The following is a 21,930-nucleotide window of genomic DNA, read 5'->3' on the forward strand; positions in this document are numbered from 1 at the left end:
AATGTTCATTGGAAGGACTGAAGTTAAAGCTGAAAATACAATACTTTGGCCACCTAGATGCAAAGAACTGACTCATTTGAAAAGACCCTGAATCTGGGAAAGACTGAAGGCGGGAGAAGGGGACAATAGAGGATGAGATGATTGGATGCCATCACCAACTCAATGGATATGAGTTTGAGTAAACTCCGGGAGTTGGTGATGGACAGGGAAGCCTGGCGAGCTGCAGTCCATGGGGTCGCAAAGAGTCGGACGCGACTGAGCTGAACTGTATCCTGTCTTGACCCTCTAAGCTCACCAGCCTCAAGCTAAACCCAAGCCCCGGGGGAGGGAAGCCTCACCCCCTCCGCACCCACACAAGCTCCACCCTCAATGATAAACCCCGCCCACACAGCACCGGCGCTTCTTAGGTTCCGCCTCCTCAGCGTCTAGGCTCCACCCTTCCCGACCCAGACAGTGCAGACTCCGAAGAGAATTCGCTTCTTCCGGTTTAGGTTGTCATGGTGGCGCCCAGCCCACCCTGCCTCGTCTTTTCCGGTCTCAATCCGGCGTGGCAGAGTAGGTAGGCGGCTTTAGTCATCTCAAGCCCTCTCTATCATGGCGGTGCCCTGCGTCTCCTTCCGGGCACAGCCTGTCATGGCGATGCCCTGAGCAGCCAAATTCAGACACAAATACCTACGTTTCCCGGGCTCTTCCTCCTCCCATGTGTCATGGCGGCCCCCGGGGGTTACCGGAAGTAAAACATCGGAAGTGAGCCGGTGCCTCTGCCCGGAAGCGAGCGCGGCGCTGGGAAAGATGGCGGCGGAGGCAGCGGTGGGCAATGCGGTTCCTTGCGGGGCCCGGCCCGCCGGGCAGCCCAAGCCCAGGCCGCAACAGCGCACGCTCCTCGCCGCTGGGCCGGCACTCATACAGAGCGGCGACGAGCTGGTCGCCGCTGTGTGGCCGTACCGACGGCTGGCGCTGCTGCGGCGCCTCACGCTGCTCCCATTCGTGGGTGTACTCTACCCGGCCTGGCTGGGTTCCGCAGCTACCGGCTTCTGGGGCTGGGGCAGCAGCTGGGCGCAGATCCCCGAGGCCGCGCTGCTTGTGCTCGCCACCATCTGCCTGGCGCACGCGCTCACCGTCCTCTCGGGGCATTGGTCCGTGCACGCGCACTGCGCGCTCACCTGCACCCCGGTAAGTGTGCGCGCCCGAGACCGACCACAACCATGGTCAGGCCTCACCGCGGATCTCAGCCTCTGCGTTCGTGTCGGTCCCCAACCCAGCCGGGGCTGCCTCAGCCGGTCCCAGGCGTCGCCCGGTGCCCTCCATCCTTTTGCGCTGCTCGCTGAATTCCGACCGGCTACTGACTTAGCTGGACGACCCTGGCGCAGGTTACTTCCCTTCTCTGAAATTCTTCCCTGGTGTGGTCAATTAGATTCGATAAGGTACCCTGTAAAAAGCTTAGCGCCGAGCCTAGCGTATGTCACCGTTTGCTAGCTCCCATTACTAGCGAGTACGAGTCTCCTAGAATCGGTCCTGCCTTCTTTGTTGTCTGTCTCCTACCTTGTTTTTCAAAGTGTGAGGCTAGACCTGTAGGATGGATATCCCTGTCTGTGCATCTTGAGAACTGAGCATCAGTCCTGTTGGCCAGTGCTGGGAGCCTCCACCCCACAACAACTGAAATGAGCTTGAAACGCAGTTAATTGCAGCGTTTAAGAGGAGCAGTGGGTATTTGTGAGCAAGTGACTTAACTGCTCAGAGACCCTTATGTCCGTCTGCAAGGGTATAATGTTAAAGAGGGCCGCCCTCAGAATATAACAGCACGCTAGTACACATGACCTTTAGCAGTGAGGTCTGGATGAGCACTGCCCACTCAGCAGTTGACCGTCCACTGCCCTCTGGGCCTGCCTCATGACACCAGCCGGTGTGGACCCATGGGGACTGAGGTCAGCCTCCAACCAGCCTCCCCTCATCCCAGACCTGTTTGCTAAAAGAAGAGAGAAAGGGAACAGCGCCACGGGCTCCAGAAAGAGAAAGGGAAGCAACAACCCCACCCTACAACCTGTCCGACTCCAAATATGAACTGAATTCTCTCTTTTGAGAAACTGAAATCTCTTATCCCAGAAGGTTTAGTCTCCCTTCTGGGATTGGTAGCTTCCAGTCAGTGCAATGAAAGACCCCAGTGACGGACAAAAGAATGGAGGGAAGTTGGGGGTGACACCCCCAAACTTACAGCTGCCTGCTAGCCTGCAGCTGAAAAGTGGGACTGTTATTAACTTCCTCTCCAGAAGTGGAGAGCTCAACAGCTGGAGGTTGGGACCGGCAGATCCGAGTTTACATCAGAGATCTCAGATAAGTGTGCTTCTTCTCTCTGAGTTTCGGTTTCCCCTAGTGTAAAGTGAGAACCGTAACACTTAGCTCAGGGTGCCAGTGTAAGAAGAACCTGAGACGCCATCTGCAGAGCACCTGGCGTGCGGCTGGCTCCATGTACTGCTTGGCACCTTTCTACCTGGCGTTCCCAGGGTTGGTAGTTCTGTCTTTTGTTGTTAGTTTCTGCCTGCTTTGGGGACCATGAACTCCTGGAGGGGCAGGGCCTTGCTTCTCAGGATCACTGCTGTGTCCTGCACGCCCCCCACCCCCAAAAACAAAATACAGGGCAACACAGGTTCTGGTGGAGCAGTCGTGGAGTGGATGCAGCTCACAGCAGAAAGCACTAACGCAGCTCTGTTCGGTGCCTCTGTGTCTTAAGTGCTGGGGAAATAAAACAGACAAAATGCATTGCTTTCCTGGTGTTAGTGGGGGAGATGCAACTCCACAGTCAGTGCAAAAGGGAAAACCAGGACACAGATTCTGTGGGGGAGCTTGAGGTGGTGAGGGGTGGCGTTTGAGCAAAGGCCGAAAGCCAGCGGTGTGACCATGCACTCCAGGCAGGAAGAAAACAGCACGTGCCCTTTGCTGAAGCGAGGGTGAGCCTTTTTGTCCCTTGTCACTGGAGAACACAGTGAGAATAGTACTGGGCGGCGGGGGGTCAGCGGGAGCAGCAGGCCAGGTGGGCTGGGACAGGGCCTGACTCACACGGATTGAGAGTGTACCTCGTGCCAGGCAGCATTTTTCCTGTTGGAGTTTACCTTCGTCAGCAGAGCCCTGGGCATTTGGCACTGTTCATGACCCTGGCTTTATGATATGGGCGGGACCAAAGGCCCAGTGAAATGCTGTCCCTTGTCTCGATGGTAAACTGGGTGTGGCAAAGCCCACACCTAGAGCCCAGTGGCATGTTCCAGAATGTGGAGCTGGGACTTGAGGAGGGCTCAGCAGTGGCACTTTGCCTTTCACAGGAGTACGACGCCCGCAAAGCGACCTTTGTGAAGGTGGTGCCGACTCCCAACAACGGCTCCACCGAACTCGTGGCCCTGCATCGCGATGAGGTAGGGACCACCAGCTCCGGCATGGGCTCAGATGGGGTCCCCAGGCCAGGGGCCCCTGCCACAGACTCAACCTCCCACAGGGCGAAGACGGGCAGGAGGTGCTGTCCTTCGAATTCCAGAAGATCAAGTATTCCTATGATGCCCTGGAGAAGAAGCGCTTTCTCCCCGTGGCCTTTCCAGTGGGAAACGCTTTCTCATTCTACCAGAGCAACAGAGGGTTCCAGGACGACTCGGAGATTCGTGCTGCCGAGAAGAAGTTTGGGAGCAACAAGTGAGTCCCAGCACGCTTGTATGTTGCCCCTGCTGAGACAGGGCTGGGGCTCTGCCTTATAGTCACAGGCCGAGTCCCTGCTCCAGTTAATGGCGCCTGCCCCATTTGTGTATGCTCAACGGTTTGGGGGAGTCTGCCTTTCAACAAAACGTCCCAGGTGAACGCGGCAGGCGCCCTATGAGAAAGATGTTCTAGTCTAGGCTCTCGCAACTTGCCTGCTGATAGGACCCCCTGAAGGGCCCGCAGCTGGAAGCCTGGCCCGGGGCTGTTCATCCTTGCCTTGTGTTTCTAGTTCTGTCTTTGTTTGAAGTTTTGTCTATAGATGTGAATTCTTGTCATTCTTCTCATAGTACCCCAGCAGCGTGTGAGGGATAATAAGAAAAAAGACGGCGGTGATCAGAGCAGCTCATTTGTACCAGGTGGAAGGCAGATGCTCTGTTAGCACTTTGTCCTTTCACCTTCACCAGAACCGCCTCTGTCAACACCAGGCTGGGTGGGACCAGAGCTGGGCTTCAGAGCCTGCATCCTGGTGGTGATTGTCCTTGACTTGAAAACCCTCAGAATCTCTAGGAAGTTACTTCTTGACCTAGCTGCTTTTCAAAAATTACAAAAACATTACCGCACCCAACAATCTAATCGGAAGTCTTACCGGAAGTATTTATTGATCTCCTCCCACCCCACCCTGGTCAGCGTGCCGGCAGCCTGGGGTGTCCCGTTTCACACCACCTTCACTTGGGTGAAGGCACCCTGGACGGTCCGGGTCAGAGCTCAGTTTGTATCACAACGCAGCCACGGTGCAGTTTCTTTTTCTCAAGTCCCACGTCCTGGACATCACTGCAGTTCTGCAGGGCCAAACAGAGACAGCCCAAGTTGACCTGGTCCCCTGGGCAGAGCCAGCCACCACCCCGAGTACTGCAGAGCGCACCTTTCAGCCCTTCTCCTCAAATTCCAGGGCTTTCATCCAAGGAATCTTTGGAAATCCCAGCTCAGACCGCCCCTCTCCATAGTAGGGTGGGGTTCAGGCCCCGGGGTGCCCCACAGCCCCGCACTGCCCAGCCTTCTCTGTGCAGCCTCAAGGCTCCCGACCCACAGTCAGCCTTTCCTCCCCCTGGCCTTTTCCCCCAACCACCTGGCAGGTTCTCGTCTCCACCAGCCCACCGAGCGTGTGGCTGCTCCCTGAAGTGCCTGTAGTGCAGATCCAGAGGTTTCATCAGGGCTCTGCAGAGCAGAGGGCTGGGGCAGTCAGCATGCCCGCCTCGGCGCTGCACGGCCAAGAAGACAGGCTTCAATGGAGCGTCCCTTTGCCCAGGGAGGCCCTCAGTGCCCCCAGGTGGAGGAGTCAAAGTGGGGCCTCCTGCCCGTAACAGGGTGCGCCGTCTGTCTTTCAGGGCCGAGATGGTGGTGCCTGACTTCTTGGAGCTGTTCAAGGAGAGAGCCACGGCGCCCTTCTTTGTGTTCCAGGTAAAGCAGCAGCATCGGCCCTTCTCCCCACCTGTTCTTGGAACCCTCCCAGCCCACCTCCAAACGTGGAAACTTCCCCTGCCCTCATGGGCAGAGCCCATGGGCAGAGTGGCCCTCGGCCTGCCAGCCAGTCCGCCTCAGGCGGTCTCCCGCGTTCCCGGGGACAGACAGGCCCGTGCCCCGCAGGTGTTCTGTGTGGGGCTCTGGTGTCTGGACGAGTACTGGTACTACAGTGTCTTCACGCTCTCCATGCTGGTGGCCTTCGAGGCCTCCCTGGTGCAGCAGCAGATGCGGAACATGTCAGAGATCCGGAAGATGGGCAACAAGCCCCACATGATCCAGGTGCAGCCAGTGGGGCAGTGGGCGGGTAGGAGGGTCCCCGTGGTCTTGGGGGGCATCCCTGGAACTGACGGCACCCCGCCCCCGCCCAGGTCTACCGGAGCCGGAAGTGGAGGCCCATCGCCAGCGATGAGATTGTTCCCGGGGACATCGTCTCCATCGGTGAGGCCCAGTCCTGCTCTGCCCCGCAGGAGCCTTTGCCTCGGGCTTCGGTCCAACGCCCCCGCCCTGCCCCACAGGCCGCTCCCCCCAGGAGAACCTGGTGCCCTGCGATGTGCTGCTGCTGCGGGGCCGCTGCATCGTGGACGAGGCCATGCTCACCGGGGAGTCAGTGCCCCAGATGAAGGTGCCGGCTCGGGCGTCGGGGAGGGGCGTGCGCCTCCGTCTACTCAGGCCTCTCAGCATCACACTCACCGGGGAGGAAACGGGCCAGGGTCCTGCCCGGGCTCAGACCCAGGAGGGACAGAGCCTGGGAGACGAAGGAGGCACAGACGGGGCTCCTGGCTTTCCTGGCGGGTTAGCACCCTGGACTAAGGGAAGCCGGGTGGTGAGGAGGAGACGAGAGGCAGCAGTGTCAGTGGGGAGTCAGGCGCTCTGGGGTCCCAGGCTGAGGTGGGCTGAGGGAGAAGTAGAAGCTGTGACTCCGGGGTGGGGCTGGTGCAGGGTCCCAGGGAGTCAGTATTGTGCACGAAGGTGGAAAGAAGACAGGCCGGGGCCGTGACCCTGGTGACGCGCACCAGGTTGGATAGGGAGCCCCGTGAGGGTCGGGCGGCTCCCTGCAGACTCGACCAGGGACGGAGGCCAGGGTGGGGTGAGCCATTGACTCTGCCATCCTCCCCTCCTCCCCAGGAGCCCATCGAGGACCTCAGCCCCAGCCGGGTGTTGGACCTTCAGGCCGACGCCCGGCTCCACATCGTCTTCGGGGGCACCAAAGTCGTGCAGCACATCCCCCCGCAGAAAGCCGCCGCAGGCCTGAAGCGTGAGTGCCTCGGGCGTGGAGGGCCCCCGCTCCCCGGGTCTGCTCGGCCCTGAGAGAGGCCCGGGGTGTGCGGGCATGAGTGACGGCCATTCTCTGTCTCCCCAGCCGTGGACAACGGGTGTGTGGCCTACGTCCTGAGGACCGGATTCAACACGTCCCAGGTGTGGCACCTGCCCCGTCCTGAGGAGGGTGGCACCTGGGCCGACCGGTGGGCAGCTGAGGTGGCAGCCTTTCCAGACCCCAGAACATGCAGCCCATAAGCGCTCTGGCAGCAGATGCTGGGCTGGGGGCAAGTGTAGAGACAAGCCCCAGGGCAGGTCCGCTTTCCCTGGCTGGGGCTCTAGTGGAGACCCCAGACTGTGACCCCGCACACCTGGGGATCAGAAACTGTCTGGGCCAAGTAAACACTGAAGTGGCTTAAGGATTCCTTAGGAAAGATGATGGTCAGCTCTCTCCTGGAAAATTCAACCCCTGGCCCCAGTCACAGCCACTTCCTTCCCTGACCCCCATCTTCAGTCGGGGGGCAGGAGAGGCTGCTGCCCTCCCAGGAAAGCCTTCAGCCCCTCCATCCCTCTAGGGCAAGCTGCTGCGCACCATTCTCTTTGGGGTCAAGAGGGTGACAGCGAACAACCTGGAGACCTTCATCTTCATCCTCTTCCTCCTGGTCTTTGCCATTGCGGCAGCCGCCTACGTGTGGATCGAAGGTAAGCGCCCTGACCCCCTGCCCCCCCATCTGCTCGGCCCCAGTCCCGAGGCCCCCGGACTGGCAGGCCCTGTCTGCGCAGGTACCAAGGACCCCAGCCGGAACCGCTACAAGCTCTTTCTGGAGTGCACGCTGATCCTCACCTCCGTCGTGCCCCCTGAGCTGCCCATCGAGCTGTCTCTGGCCGTCAACACCTCTCTCATCGCCCTGGCCAAGCTCTGTGAGTCTCCGGGGCAGGGGCAGGGCGCCGAGTGGGCTGCAGCCCAGCAGGGCCCCTGACCCTGGCTCCCACCACCCAGACATGTACTGCACGGAGCCCTTCCGGATCCCCTTCGCCGGCAAGGTGGAGGTGTGCTGTTTCGACAAGACAGGGACCTTGACCAGTGACAGCCTCGTGGTGCGCGGTGTGGCTGGGCTCCGGTGAGCACGGGGCATCGGGGTCACCAGGTGCCCACCGGGGCCGTTTCTGGGCACTCGGGGCAGAGAGCTGCCCAGCCCAAGCTCTCAAAGTGAGGGCCTGGCCCAGGCCCTCCCGCTGAGGCCCACTCCAGGGGTCCCCCCAGCAGCTTCAGTGTGAGTGACAGCGGCACGTGGCCCAGCTCGGGCCTCAGGCAGCCGCGTGATCTTGGGGGCGTCGTGAAGCAGGCGCAGACGCTACAAGGACCAAGGTGACACCCTAGCACTGTCGCCGCCTCCCCCCGCCCCGTGACGAGTGGAGTGTGGGGGCCCGCCCGTCGTCCTGACCCCCAGGGGCGGCTCTGCCCACGCCCGGCACTCTGTAAGCAGCGGGTCCTCCTCGCAGGGACGGGAAGGAGGTGACCCCTGTGTCCAGCATCCCGATAGAGACACACCGGGCTCTGGCCTCGTGCCACTCCCTCATGCAGCTGGACGACGGGACCCTCGTGGGTGACCCCCTGGAGAAAGCCATGTTGACGGCCGTGGACTGGACACTGACCAGAGGTGAGGGGCTGGGGCCGCCAGCACGCCACCAGCTTACACGTCCCCGGGCAGGCGGCGGGTACCTGTCAGACGCCTATGTGTTCACCTCAGGGCCAGGCGGGTGGCACAGGCTCGCCTCTGTGCCCAGGTCGCCCGGCTCTGACCCCTCCCCGAGCCAGACCCCGTGTGTGGAGGTGGGGGGAGGACGGGACGGAGGGAGGCAGGGCGCGGCGGGGGCGGGCGGGGGCCTGGCAGCCTCTTCAGGGCGAAGGCCCTCAGGACTCGTGCTTATTTGTTTCCAGATGAGAAAGTATTCCCCCGAAGTATTAAAACTCAGGGGCTGAAAATTCACCAGCGCTTTCATTTTGCCAGTGCCCTAAAGCGAATGTCCGTGCTCGCCTCCTATGAGAAGCTCGGCTCCACCGATCTCTGCTACATCGCGGCCGTGAAGGGGGCCCCCGAAACCCTGCACTCCATGGTGAGCCAGCCCCGGCCGGGGTCGGGAGGGGGGTCCAGGGCGGTCGGTGATCTCCCCCTGCGTTCCCTGCAGTTCGCCCAGTGCCCGCCTGACTACCACCACATTCACACGGAGATTTCCCGGGAAGGAGCCCGAGTTCTGGCGCTGGGGTATAAGGAGCTGGGGCACCTCACTCACCAGCAGGTAAGGGCCCAGGGCCCCCCCCCCCCCCGCCAACCCCCGTGCAGATCACCCCCTACCTGCTGTGGTGCCACCATGAGCAGCCACAGTTTCCTCGTCTTCTTCCCTGGCCTCTACCTTTGGAGGCCCCAGGTGGCACTCCGTCTGCGGTTTCTTCTTCTCCCCAGCATGCCCCCGTCCCCTACGGGACCCCGTCCCATCCCCAAATCCAGGGCTGCTCCCTGGAGAACACACCCAGGTCTCACCTCCTATGCTCACCCGCTTTGCGGAGGCCTTGGGGCACCTTGGGGTCCCCAGCTCCGCCCCTGCCCTGCCTAGCCACCTGGCCACTGTACGGTCTTGGGGCATCCCCAGCCCTTGGTCACAGCCCGCGTCCGTGTAGGCTCTCCTCCCACCCCCATCACCAACGCTGCTCCTTTGTCTGCTTCCACTTCGGCCCTCATCCAAGTGGCTTTCATCTGCTTGCACCCAGTGGCCAGGAGATCCTTCCAGAAAGCACAGCAGGTCACACCTCTGTTTCCAGAGCCTAGTCACAGACCTGCCAGAGCCACCCCGCCCTGTGCCGCCCACGCCCCTCCGCCCCACCCCCTGTCTCTCTCACGGTACTCGGTGCTCTGGTTTCTATGCCTTTACTACACGTCTCCTCCCGGAGAAGGCAAGCGCCATGAGAGCAGAGATTTTCTGCTTTCTGTACAAGGTGAGGAGGGTCAGCTTGCACCCAGTGGTCATCAAAGGAGAGGTCAGACTCTCTGGTCCTAGAAGTGGACTCGCAGGGACGTTGTGCCACGCTGTTGACTGTGATAGAGGGGAGAGGTGCCGCTGGGGGCCAGGGCCGCCCAGCCACTGCTCAGCCCCTCTGCCACCAGGGCGCCTCACCCTCCCCACATCTCTCATCTTCTGACCCTCAGGTTCCCCTCCTACAAGGAGGGGGCTGTCTCTGACACGCCCATCCCCAGCATGTTGTCGTGTCAGAGCTTAGGTATTGAGGAAGGAGAAGAGAAACAGATCTTTAGGGCCCCGGTGTCTCCATCCGCAGGCCCGGGAGGTCAAGCGGGAGGCCCTGGAGTGCAACCTCAAGTTCGTCGGCTTCATCGTGGTCTCCTGCCCGCTCAAGGCTGATTCCAAGGCCGTGATCCGTGAGATCCAGAATGCCTCCCATCGGGTACAGCCACTGGCCCCCTTCCTGCCAGCCCCCGGGTGGTGGCCTTGGCTGCTCCTTGCCGAGGGGATGTGACAGTGGAAGACAGTTGGCCCTCCGTGGGGTGCCCAGGGGTGGGCGTCTAGGCCTTGGAAGCAAAAAGCGTGGCTCTTGGTTGAACTCCACCATGACTCACGCTCGTGCTGACCCATCTTGAGGATGCTCTAGGACCCATTGCCCACCCTTGTCACCTCACTTCATCAGCCCCCAGCGTCCCGGGAGATGAGGGCTGTTCCCCCGTCCCACCCCATCTTAAGGGAAAGTTGAGACTGGCTGAGAGAATGTGGAGACCACGCCCGTACAGGCTGCGTCTGTCCCGGTGGCTTTGCTGTCAGTCCTCGCGGCTTGTGTTTTCTAGTTGGGGGTTCAGATTGCAGTTTTAGGGTGTGGGAGATGAGCTGGAAGTGTCAGGGGGTAGTGATATGATTAGTCCTCACCCGGCCCTCAGCAGTCGGGGCCCGTCTTCCCATCACCAGCCTCCAAGCCAAGAGGGTCCACACCAAAGGCTGGTTCTTGGTGTATGTTATAATTAAAGGCTGTGAGTGTCCTCACAAAGACACAGATACGTATACTGTTTGCAGAAACCGCTACCAGACATTATGGCTCCTGGAAGCCCAGTCCCCAGTAGGAGGCCAAGAGCTCCCTCTGCGGCCTTCCTTAGAAGAGGCTTAGCCCCCGTGTCTCCAGGCTGCAGTTCTGACCACTGAGCCCTGCTCTCCTGAGCGTCTGCCTTCTCCGCAGGTGGTCATGATCACAGGTGACAACCCACTCACTGCCTGCCACGTGGCTCGGGAGCTGCACTTCATCGAGAAGGCCCAGACGCTGATCCTGCAGCCTCCTACGGGGAAAGGTGAGGCCCCGTGTCTCGTGAGCTGGGGGGCCTCGAGTCCAAGAGCAGCTCCCACCTGGTGGCTCACCCCTGTGCCCAGCCTGAGCGAGCATGCCTGGCATCCTCCGGCACTTGTGACACAGGCCTGTTGGTCACAGTCCTGCCCCGTGAGCACACTCGGGCTACCCGGCCGGGGAACTCCACACCCCGCCCGTGCAGCAGCGTCAGGTGACCCCTGGCTCCAGGACCAGCGGTGATTTGCAGTCTTGAAGCAATGGGTTATACTCACAGCAGCCCGCGTTTTGTAGTCTCCCCCCGCCTTGGGCCCGGCTGACTGCCTGAGTGCTCCCATTGAGAGCACGGGGACTTCTGGTGCTCGTGTTTGGCGTGGCTGGACCCAGGGCAGAGGCTTTGGTTTGCTTCACCAGGTCAGCCCTTCTGCTCCACGTGGAAGGGCCTGCCATTCCCGCACCACGTAGGAACCCAGCTGGATCAGTTGTTGGGGGTCCCAGCTCTGTAGATAAAGAAACAGAAGTGAATCCATCCACCTGGGTCATTTGGAGACACTGTGGCTGAGGGTTTGAACTCAGGTCCAGAGCTCGTGGTCTCTGGCGTCTCCTGAGTAACGGAACTGGTTGTGAGTGGTGCCTCAGAATCAGACTGGTCAAGAGGCAAATCCAGGTCCAGCACCTCCAGCTGGTGGGGTGGAATCTATCAGATGCCCTAGGGTGGCCCCCAGTGCGGGGCTTGGCTTGGGAGCAGCGTGCAGCAGGGGTGTCACCAGGCAGCAGGCCAGACAGAGGAGGATGCTGGCGTGGCCCAGCCAAGGGGGCTTCCAGAGCCTCCTCGCCCTTCTCTCAGTCTGTGTTATATCCCAGATCTCTGTCCCAGTCCCAGGCACTGCGCTCTTCCAAAGCCTGGGAAATCGTAGGTGGGTGGCCCAGAGATACCAAGACTGTTAGCTTTCCAGCCAAGCTACTTTAGCAAAACAGCTAGAGCAAGCCAGGTGGAGATTGCTTTTCCTCCAGGCTGAGACAGCTCAGGGCCAGCCCAGTGCCACAAGGGCTGGTAGACTGCCCTGAGCCGTCCTTGCCACTCAGCATCTGAGCCTGGACCCACCAGCTAGAAAGGGGAAGTGGCTAGCAAGCAGTGTGTGGCCTGAGGAAGCGACATGGGGTGCCCTGGCCTAGGAGAGCAGCGTTATAGGCAAACGCTATCTGGGTTTGGGTCTGGCCTCTTCATGCAGTCTCTAGTGGCTTAGGCCCTAGGTTTTCCTATTCTTTGTATCAGAGCCTTCCATGCATGATCTCTGTGGGGTGCTAAGAGTCTAGGAGGCAGGTTGCTGTGGACCTGGATTAGGAGGGGTAAGGAGTAAGAAGGTGCTCCAGAGAAGGAGGACAAGGACTGCTTACGTGGGGTCCAGGTGAGAGGGCCCACCTGACAGCTGACGCCCGCCCTGACCCTGGGCCCTGGCTCTGCAGGTGGCCCGTGTGAGTGGCGCTCCATCAACGGCAGCATCTCACAGCCCCTGGCCCAGGGCTCCCCCAAGACCCTGGCCCGGGAGCACGCACTGTGCCTCACGGGCGATGGCCTGGCCCACCTGCAGGCCGAGGACCCCCAGCTGCTGCTTCGCCTCATCCCCTATGTGCAAGTGTTCGCCCGAGTGGCCCCCAAACAGAAGGTGGGTACAGGGGTGGCAGAGGGCAGGAGGGGCATTGGGCACGGCACAGAGCCCTCACTCGGCCCATCTCTTCCCCAAACAGGAGTTTGTCATCACCAGCCTGAAGGAGCTGGGCTACGTGACCCTCATGTGCGGAGACGGCACCAATGACGTGGGTGCCCTGAAGCACGCCGATGTGGGTGAGCCTGAGGTCGGGGGAGGGGGCTCTTCTGCCATCACTGGCTTACCGTCAGGGTAACGCCACTGAGCCAGTTCTGTAAGGTGGCAGTAGTGAAGAGATGGGGCAGGGACCAATGGGGTTGGGGATCTGAAGGGCTCCAAGGCCAGGAAGGGATACATGTGCCTGGGGAAGAGTGTGGTGGGGGCCCAGGCAGGTTCCATGGGGCAGACACAACTTGGTTTGTTCAGCCTTCCCCCCAGGCATTGTGAGCCCCAAAAGCCAAAGCCAGGAGAGTTACCACCTTGATTCCGTGTCACACGGCACAGATAGCAAGTTGGTATTTAAAGACAATTTAACTTCGTTTCTTTCATGCACGTGTGCTAAGTTGCTTCAGTCATGTCCGACTCTGAGCGACCCCACATAGCCCACCAGGCTCCTCTGTCCATGGGATTCTCCAGGCAAGAATACTGGACTGGGTTGCCATGCCCTCCTCCAGAGGGTCTTCCTGACCCAGGGATCAAACCCAGGTCTCCTGCATTGGCAGGCGGGCTCTTTACCACTAGCACTGCCTGGGAAGCCCCACCTTCTTTCAGTGCGTTTCAGATACTTACTTGGTTCATCAACTACAGTTCTCATGACCACATCAGTTCAGTTCAGTTCAGTTCAGTTCAGTCGCTCAGTCGTGTCCGACTGTTTGTGACCCCATGAATTGCAGCACGCCAGGCGTCTGTCCATCACCAACTCCCGGGGTTCACTCAGACTCACGTCCATCGAGTCCGCGATGCCATCCAGCCATCTCATCCTCTGTCATCCCCTTCTCCTCCTGCCCCCAGTCCCTCCCAGCATCAGAGTCTTTTCCAATGAGTCAGCTCTTCGCATGAGGTGGCCAAAGTACTGGAGCTTCAGCTTTAGCATCTTTCCTTCTAAAGAAATCCCAGGGCTGATCTCCTTCAGAATGAACTGGTTGGATCTCCTTGCAGTCCAGGGGACTCTCAAGAGTCTTCTCCAACACCACAGTTCAAAAGCATCAATTCTTCGGCGCTCAGACTTTTTCACAGTCCAGCTCTCACGTTCATACATGACTACTGGAAAAACCATAGCCTTAACTAGACTGACCTTAGCCGGCAAAGTTATGTCTCTGCTTTTGACCGCATGACTCTTGGCAATAAACTTCTCTGGGAATCACTTTGGACCTAGGTAGTGTCACATACGGAGAAGGCAATGGCACCCCACTCCAGTACTCTTGCCTGGAAAATCCCATGGCTGGAGGAGGCTGGTGGGCTATAGTCCATGGGGTCACTAAGAGTTGGACACGACTGTGCGACTTCACTTTCACCTTTCACTTTCATGCATTGGAGAAGGAAATGGCAACCCACTCCAGTGTTCTTGCCAGGGATGGGGGAGCCTGGTGGGCTGCCGACTCTGGGGTCGCACAGAGTCAAACACGACTGACGTGACTTAGCAGCAGCAGGGTCACATACTTTCTTTGGAGGGTCACATGCTTTATTTGGGTATTGCTTTTTTCTTGTCGTTTTTCTATAAGTAGTTTGTAGAAAGTAGGATGGATGCTCTCTGAGGTGCTTATTCCTTGGGGTGGGTGGGCAGGTGAAATGGGGGGGTTTGGTACCGGGCAAGCTGCGTCGAGCAGAGGCCCCATGCTCTGGCCCCTGACACTCTCCCACCAGGTGTGGCCCTCCTGGCCAACGCCCCTGAGAGGGTTGTCGAACGGCGGCGACGGCCCCGGGACAGTCCCGTCCTGAGCAACAGTGGAGTCAGGGCCACCTCCAGGGCTGCCAAGCAGAGGTCAGGGCTCCCAGCCCCCGAGGAACAGCTGGCCTCCCAGCGGGTGAGTCTTCGGAGGAGGAGGGGCACCAGCGCCCCCTTGTGGTCAGGTCTCACCCGCCTGCCTGCTTCGCAGGACCGCCTGAGTCAGGTGCTGCGGGACCTAGAGGACGAGAGCACGCCCATGGTGAAGCTGGGGGATGCCAGCATCGCCGCGCCCTTCACCTCCAAGCTCTCTTCCATCCAGTGCAGTGAGTCCTGCTGCCTGCCCCGCCCCTCGGCCCGTGCCGCCTGCTCCCCCCGCTGCCTGCCCCTCCCCCCCTGCTGCCCTGCCCCTCGGCCCGCGCTGCCTGGCCCCCACGCCCACACCTGCGTCCCCCCGCAGTCTGCCACGTGATCAAGCAGGGCCGGTGCACATTGGTGACCACACTGCAGATGTTCAAGATCCTGGCGCTCAACGCCCTCATCCTGGCCTACAGCCAGAGTGTCCTGTACCTGGAGGGCGTCAAGTTCAGCGACTTCCAGGCCACGCTGCAGGGGCTGCTTCTGGCTGGCTGTTTCCTCTTCATCTCCCGCTCCAAGGTGGGCCAGGAGCCGAAAAGCAGGGGCTCCTGCCCCAGCCCCAGGGTACCCTCTGCTTCTCTGAGCCATGATTCCTGCCCTGCAGGTCTTGAGAGGCCAGTTGGCCATCAGTTGACAGTTGGGCCACCCAGGGCATGCAGTTAAAGGTGGAGCCACAGGTCTGACTTAACCTGCGCAGCAACCCTTGGGGTGGGAACTGTCAGCTCCAAGTTTCAGATGGAGATCGAGGGCAGGGTGGGCGCCCACTTGGGTTCTTCAGAGTGTAGCATCTCTGGTCCAGCATTGTCCACAGGCTGGGGTCTCAGTTGGGCCACACAGGTGAGGACAAGACAGTTTGGGAAACGATGATCAAGACCACTCAGAAAGCATGCAGTGCTGAGAACACCACCAAGTGGGGCCACACAGGCTGTGGGGAACGGCTTCGGGGCCGGCCAGGGAGGCCTGGGTGATGCCGACACTCGAGTGCATGAAGAGCAAGAGAAGCAGCCAGGAGCCCCACAAAGGTCGTGGGTGGTCAAGGGCTGGTGCAGGAGGCCCTGGAGGCCAGAGGGCATGGGCAGCGGTCTGCACTGACCGTGCCTGTGCCTTGAGCAGTAGTGGGGCCAGGGGGCTCTACGTTTATTCTAGAGCAGGGGCATGGTGGGTCGTAAGACCGCTGTGATAGCACGTGGCATTGAGCAAGGCTGGGGTGGCATCTGCACTGAGCAGCTGGAGGAGTGAGCAGGGGACTGGCACCAACCTACAACCCCCAGAGTTCAGTGACCACTCTCTACATAAGACCTGCCAGGGAGCAGGGTAGTGGGTGACCCCAGGCTGAGCCTGTGCCCTGACCCCCGCCTGCCTCTGCAGCCCCTGAAGACACTGTCTCGAGAGCGGCCCCTGCCCAACATCTTCAACCTGTACACCATCCTCACTGTCACGCTGCAGTTCTGCGTGCACTTTGCGAGTCTCGTCTACCTGTACAGCGAGGCCCAGGCCCGGAGCCCTGAGAAGTGAGTGCCCGCCCAGGGCCAGGGGCAGGAGGGACACGCGCAGACTTTGGCCTGGGGCGGGCAGGCCAGCAGAGCCCTGGTTCTGGGGGTGCCGCAGGGGTCACGAAGGGGCCCTGACCCCCCCCTTCCCCCCCGCCGTGTCCCTGCAGGCAGGAGCAGTTTGTGGACCTGTACAAAGAATTTGAGCCGAGCCTGGTCAACAGCACAGTGTACATCATGGCTATGGCCATGCAGATGGCCACCTTCGCCATTAACTACAAGGTGAGGCCCGGCCCCTGTCCAGGCACCCCCTGCCCAGCCTCGGCCCCCGTGACGCAGCTCTCCGTCCGTCTGTCCCCACAGGGCCCGCCCTTCATGGAGAGCCTGCCTGAGAACAGGCCCCTGGTGTGGAGCCTGGCCGTGTCCCTCCTGGCCGTTGTGGGCCTGCTCCTTGGCTCCTCACCTGAGTTCAACAGCCAGTTTGGGCTCGTGGACATCCCTGTGGAGGTGAGTCGCTCCGTAGCCATGGTCCTGGGACGCAGCCTGGACCTGTCTGGGCACCTGACTCACCAGCACTCCCTGCCCCACAGTTCAAGCTGGTCATCGCCCAGGTCCTCCTCCTGGACTTCTGCTTGGCGCTCCTGGCAGACCGCGTCCTGCAGTTCTTCTTGGGGACCCCAAAGCTGAAAGTGCCTTCCTGAGACAGCAGTGCTGGCCCCTGCTGCCACTGGGCAGGAGCCCCACGAGGGCCCCAGGAGGGAGCACTGCCCCCACAATGAGGCCGACTTGGCCTTGCCCACCAGGACTGAGCTGGGACACCCCCCTCCACCCCCGACCCTGCCCCCCTATGGCTGGCTGAGGGCCTGGCTGGCGGAACCAGCCCTGGGCTAGCACCTTTGGTAAATAAAGCAGCATTGATGATTTTAAGAAGCCTCTCCTGCATCTGTGTGCCACAGAAGGGGCTGTCAGGGTCTGAGTGGCCCCAAGGAAGGTCCTGGCCCCTGCCTCCCGCCTTGGGCAGTGTGAGGCTCTGACTTTGCTCTGCAACACATTCGGCACTTGGACAGGCCAAGCTCGGAACCCAGAGACCTCTGTGCACTTCCTAGTTTTGTAAGCGTTTCCATGGCCTCGCAGCTTCACGTTTTTGACATCTCAGGCACTCAGGGAAGTCTTAGGATCGTGGCAATTTTCCTTAAGTAACATGCGAAATAACAGCATGCCTTCCTCTCATGGTGTCAGATACAAGGAAGTTGAAGTCATTACAGATACTGAGTCGGGTCGCAGCCCTCAGGATTCCGCAGCACACAGGTACCAGCACACGGTCATCCTAGCCAGGGTCTGGCCTGCAGTCTGGCTCTCAATACTGACACTGTCCTTCCTTCCAGAAGGCGTTCACCCACTACAGTTCAGGAGCTATGGGCTTGGTGGTGTGAAAACTAAGAGCCACAGTCAGAGATTTCTTCGCTTTTCAACAGCCAAAAAAAAAAACTAGAAGAAGCCTTTTATTTCCAGTCAGAAATTCCAGAGTGTGAGGTGTGGGTGCCTTTGATAACTCTGACAGGCTGCATGTGACGACCTCAGGCCACGGAACCCAAGCCCAGGCTTCTGGACAACTTGCTTCCTCCCCGCTGATGCTCGGTGAGGGACTCTACCCTGTTCTGCTCCTGCCTCACTGGTCGTCCTCAGCCACCCACCCAACAGGCTTCTCCATCAGAGGGGGTGTGGCCCACAGCCCACCGAGAGCCCTGGAAGCCAGAGCGAGGACAGGGCTGGGACCGGCCGTGAGCATCACGTGGGCCCTGGACACTGGCCAGGGTGTCCAGAGGGGAAGAGGTGCCTGCTGTTTTCTCTGCTCGTCTCCCAGCCCATGGCATTGCAGAGAGCCGGACACCAGTTAGCAACTGAACAACAGAGGTGCCAGACCCCATCCAGCAGGCGACCCCTGAGACCGTTTGAGGCACTCAGATGGGGAAGGGGAGCACTCTGGGTAGGGGAGTTTGCTGGGAATGATTCTCAGTGGGCTCAGAGCAAGGGTCCTTGTACCCTCCGTGCATGAGAGAGGTCCGAAGGGTGCTTTGACCCCTGACTGGGCCCTCCCAGGGGTTCCCCAGTAGTGTCTTCAGCCCCAGCTTGTTAGGGCAGAGGTCCCCAAGCCCTGGGCCTCAGGAACCAGGCTGCTTAGCAAGGAGTGAGCGCCAGGTGGGCAAGCGAAGCTTCATCTGTATTTACAGCGGCTCCCCATCTCCTGCGTTACCACCCGAGCTCCACCTCCTGTCAGACCAGTGGCAGCGTTAGAGTCTCACAGCATCATGAACTGCGCATGCAAGGATTCAAACCTAGATCCCTAGGTTGCGCACTCCTTACAAGAACCCAATACCTGGTGTTCTGAAGTGGAGCTGAGGTGGCGATGCCAGCACAGGAAGCAGCTGCAGATCCAGGTGGTCAGTAGTAGAGAGGTTCCACTGCACAGAGACCATCGTCAGTTGCTTGCAGACTCAGATCCCTATCGGTGAGTGGCAAGTGCCAGTTAAGCTGCACCTCTTGGCAGGATTTATAGTGGCAAGTGAGTTGTACTTCGATTATGCAGCTGCATCTGATGGCAGGCTTAAAGTCAGAATCCAACACTTCGTTTTAGTCCATGTGTGGCCTGCCCATTTTATTTACCGCTTCACTTCTGTCTGTGCCTCTTTCCCGAACTGCACTCAGTTAACAGTTTTGATAAGCCCACAAGTTGACCCTAGCCAAAATGTGTAAAAGCAAATGTCACTGGAGAGCTCTGTAAGGGAGGTGAGACAGCAGAAGACTCCCAAGACTGCCCAAAAAAAAGCATTTGAAAGGAAATACCAAGAGTTCTAGTTTGGGAAGATCCCCTGGAGAAGGACATGGCAACCCACTCCAGTATTCTTACCTGGGAAATCCCATGGACAGAGGAGCCTGGTGGGCTACAGTCCATGGGGTCGCAAAAGAGTCGGACACACCTTAGCAACTGAACAACAGCAACCAAGAGTCCTAGCATAGTTAATTTACGCGTTCACTGTAAAAGGGGCTCACACGCTCTAAGATCGTGCTGTGTAATATGGGCGACTGGCTACCCAACAAAGCCGTGAAGCCTTCGAAACTGCTTTGCCACATGGAGACCAAGCACCCTGCGTTAAAAGACAAGCCTTTGGAGTTTTTCAAAAGAAAAAAAGTGAACCGAAGAACAGAAGCAATTCTTGAAGGCCACCACTTCATTAAATGTGTCTGAACAGAAAACATCATTCTTAGTGGCTAACCCTATTGCTAAACCCTTTACTATTGGTGAAGAGTTGATCCTTCCTGCTGCTGAGGACATTTGTCATGAACTTTTAGGAGAGGCTGCAGTTCAAAAGGTGGCGTGTGTTCCTTTCTGGCTAGTGTCATAACTAGAGGATACCATAATTAGGCTTCCCTGGTGGCTTAGTAAAGAATCCACCTGCAATGCAGGAGACCCAGGTTCCGTCCCTGGGTCAGGGAGGTCCCCCTGCAGAAGGGAATGAGTGGCAACCCACTCCAGGATTCCTGCCTGGAGAATCCCATGGACAGAGGAGCCTGGCAGGCTACAGTCCACGGGTCATAAAGAGTCAGACACGACTGAGTGACTGGCACTTGGACTTTTCACTTTCATAACTAAACTAACTGATGAAATAGAGAATCTTGAGGCACAGTTGCTAGGATTAACAAATCGACACAGTACGCAATCCAGGCTGACTAATCCACCAGTGCGACAAGGCAGCAGTGTGTGTTCTGTGTTTTTCATGAGGATATGTTACCTGCACTTCTGTTGCCACCAACACAAGTCTGAGTTCTTACGTATCAGCTCACTGTCGGTATATGCATGGACTGAAGGGCTGCCGTGACTAAAAGTCTTTCTGCTTCCACTTCTTGGGTCAATGAGGTCACTTCTGAGTGCGAGTCTACACGCTGTGTCATCCATAAAGAAATGCTGCTAGCCGAAAAATGTCACCTGAGCTTGACATTTTGTATGATGGGATTAAAATTACCAACCGCATTAAAGCACATGCCCTTAACTCACATCTGTTCGAGCAGCTTTGTGAAGAGACAGACACAGAGCACAAGCGTCTCTTCTCTTCTACACAGACGTGAGATGCTTTCTAATGGCAGATCACCGAGGCTTCCCTGGTTGTACAGTGAATAGGAATCCACCTTCTAATGCAGGGGACATGGGTTCGATCCCTAGTCCAGGAAGATTCCACACGCCAAGGAGCAACTTAGCCCATGTACCACAGTGACTGAGCCCTCAGCTGCAACTGCTGTAGCCCATGCGCCTAGAGCCTGTGCTCTCCAATGAGAAGCCTGCACACTGCAATGAAGGGCAGTCCCTGCTCAGACAAAGCAACGGAGACCCAACACAGCCAAAAATAATACATAAAAATAAATTACACAAAAGTGGATCCCTAGCCAGAGTTTTTGAGTTATGGGAGCTGCTCTAGAGATTTCTTTTAGAAAAACAGTCACCACTGGCAGCATATTCCAGTGACAGAATGGGTTGCAAAATTTGCTTATTTGTGTGACATCTTCAACCTGCTCAGTGAACTCAATCTGTCACTTCAGGGGCAAACAACTAAGTTCAAGTCAGCAGATAAAGTGGCTGCATTCAAACACACACCAGAATTATGGGGGCAACGAGTGAACATTGGGGACTTTTGACATGTTTCAAACGTTAGCAGAGATTTTGAAAGGGACTGAGCCAGGGCCTACTTTCTCCCAGCTGATGAATGATCACCCACCGCAGCTTTCAAGAGTTTGAGCACTACTTCCCAACCACAGAAGACCCCCAAATTGGGAAGGAATGGATCCTCAACCCATTTGTGAAAAAGCCAGGTGGATTGACTTTGTCCATGCTAGAAAAGGATCAGCTGATTGAGATCAAAAATGATGGTGGCCTTAAAAGTATGTTTGAGATCATTTCAAATTTCTGTATGTTCTGGATGGGCTTTCCTAGTGGCTCAGGTGGTAAAGAGTCTGATCCCTGGAGAAAGGAATGGCAACCCACTCCAGTCTGGAAACTCCATGGACTGAGGAGCCTGGTGGGCTACAGTCCATGAGGTCGCAAAGAGTCAGACACAGCTGAGCAACTAACACTTGCAGGCTTGGTGGCGCTAGTAGTAAAGAACCTGCCTCCAACGCAGGAGACTTAAGAGGTACCAGTTCGATCCCTGGGTCAGGAAGATCCCCTGGAGGAGGGCTTGGTAACCCATTCCAGTCTTCTTGCCTGGAGGATCCCGTGGACAATGTGGCCCATAGCCCATAAGGTCCGACACAACTGAAACGACTTAGCACGCACACATGTTCTGGATTAAAGTCAAAGCAGACTATCCAGCGATTGCCACAAAAGCCCTGAAAATCCTGCTTCCATTTCCACTTCCATTCCATCTCATCTTTGTGAAGCAGGGTTTTCTGCAGTGACAGCAACCAGAACGAGATCCCAGAGTAGACCGGACATAAGCAACACACTTCAGATGTCATTGTCCCCCATCAACCCCAGATAGGACCTTCCAGCTGCAGGAAAACAAGCTCGGGGCTCTCACTGATTTGCATTATGGTGAGATGTATACATATTTTATTGTGTATCACAATGTAATAATGAAATAAAGTGCACAATAAACGTGATGCTCTCCAATCATCCTGAAACCATAGCCCTGCTCCGACCGCCCCTATTCATGGGAAAACTGTCTTCCAGAAAACCGGTCCCTGGTGACAAAAAGACTGAGGACTGCTGTGTTCAGTCAGTTCAGTCGCTCAAGTTGTGTCCGACTCTTTGTGGACCCCATGGACTGCACCTTCCCTGTCCATCACCAACTCTGGGAGCTTGGTCAAACTCATGTCCATCGAGTTGGTGATGCCATCCAACTATCTCATCTTCTGGCGTCCCCTTCACCTCCCGCCTCTAATCTTTCCCAGCAACAGGGTCTTTTCCAATGAATCAGTTCT

At 58.2% G+C, this 21,930-nt stretch overlaps 1 protein-coding gene across 1 annotated transcript; it reads left to right on the forward strand.

Annotated features, from left to right (window-relative positions):
• Positions 1-779: 779 nt before the first annotated feature.
• On the forward strand, positions 780-21,609 carry ATP13A1 (ATPase 13A1). The gene is made up of 26 exons (XM_027969333.3): positions 780-1,173; positions 3,315-3,404; positions 3,485-3,675; positions 5,064-5,136; positions 5,323-5,478; positions 5,568-5,637; positions 5,715-5,821; positions 6,325-6,454; positions 6,560-6,615; positions 7,032-7,158; positions 7,240-7,377; positions 7,457-7,577; positions 7,960-8,117; positions 8,399-8,574; positions 8,647-8,757; positions 9,791-9,916; positions 10,694-10,802; positions 12,263-12,462; positions 12,545-12,641; positions 14,308-14,468; positions 14,541-14,655; positions 14,790-14,986; positions 15,836-15,978; positions 16,128-16,239; positions 16,321-16,464; positions 16,548-21,609. The coding sequence occupies exons 1-26, from the start codon at positions 793-795 to the stop codon at positions 16,656-16,658; spliced, it is 3,600 nt and encodes a 1,199-aa protein (XP_027825134.2). The 5' UTR covers positions 780-792; the 3' UTR covers positions 16,659-21,609.
• The last annotated feature ends 321 nt before the right edge of the window (positions 21,610-21,930 follow it).

This window comes from Ovis aries, chromosome 5, assembly GCF_016772045.2.
Source record: "Ovis aries strain OAR_USU_Benz2616 breed Rambouillet chromosome 5, ARS-UI_Ramb_v3.0, whole genome shotgun sequence".
Classification (NCBI taxonomy): Eukaryota; Metazoa; Chordata; class Mammalia; order Artiodactyla; family Bovidae; genus Ovis; species Ovis aries.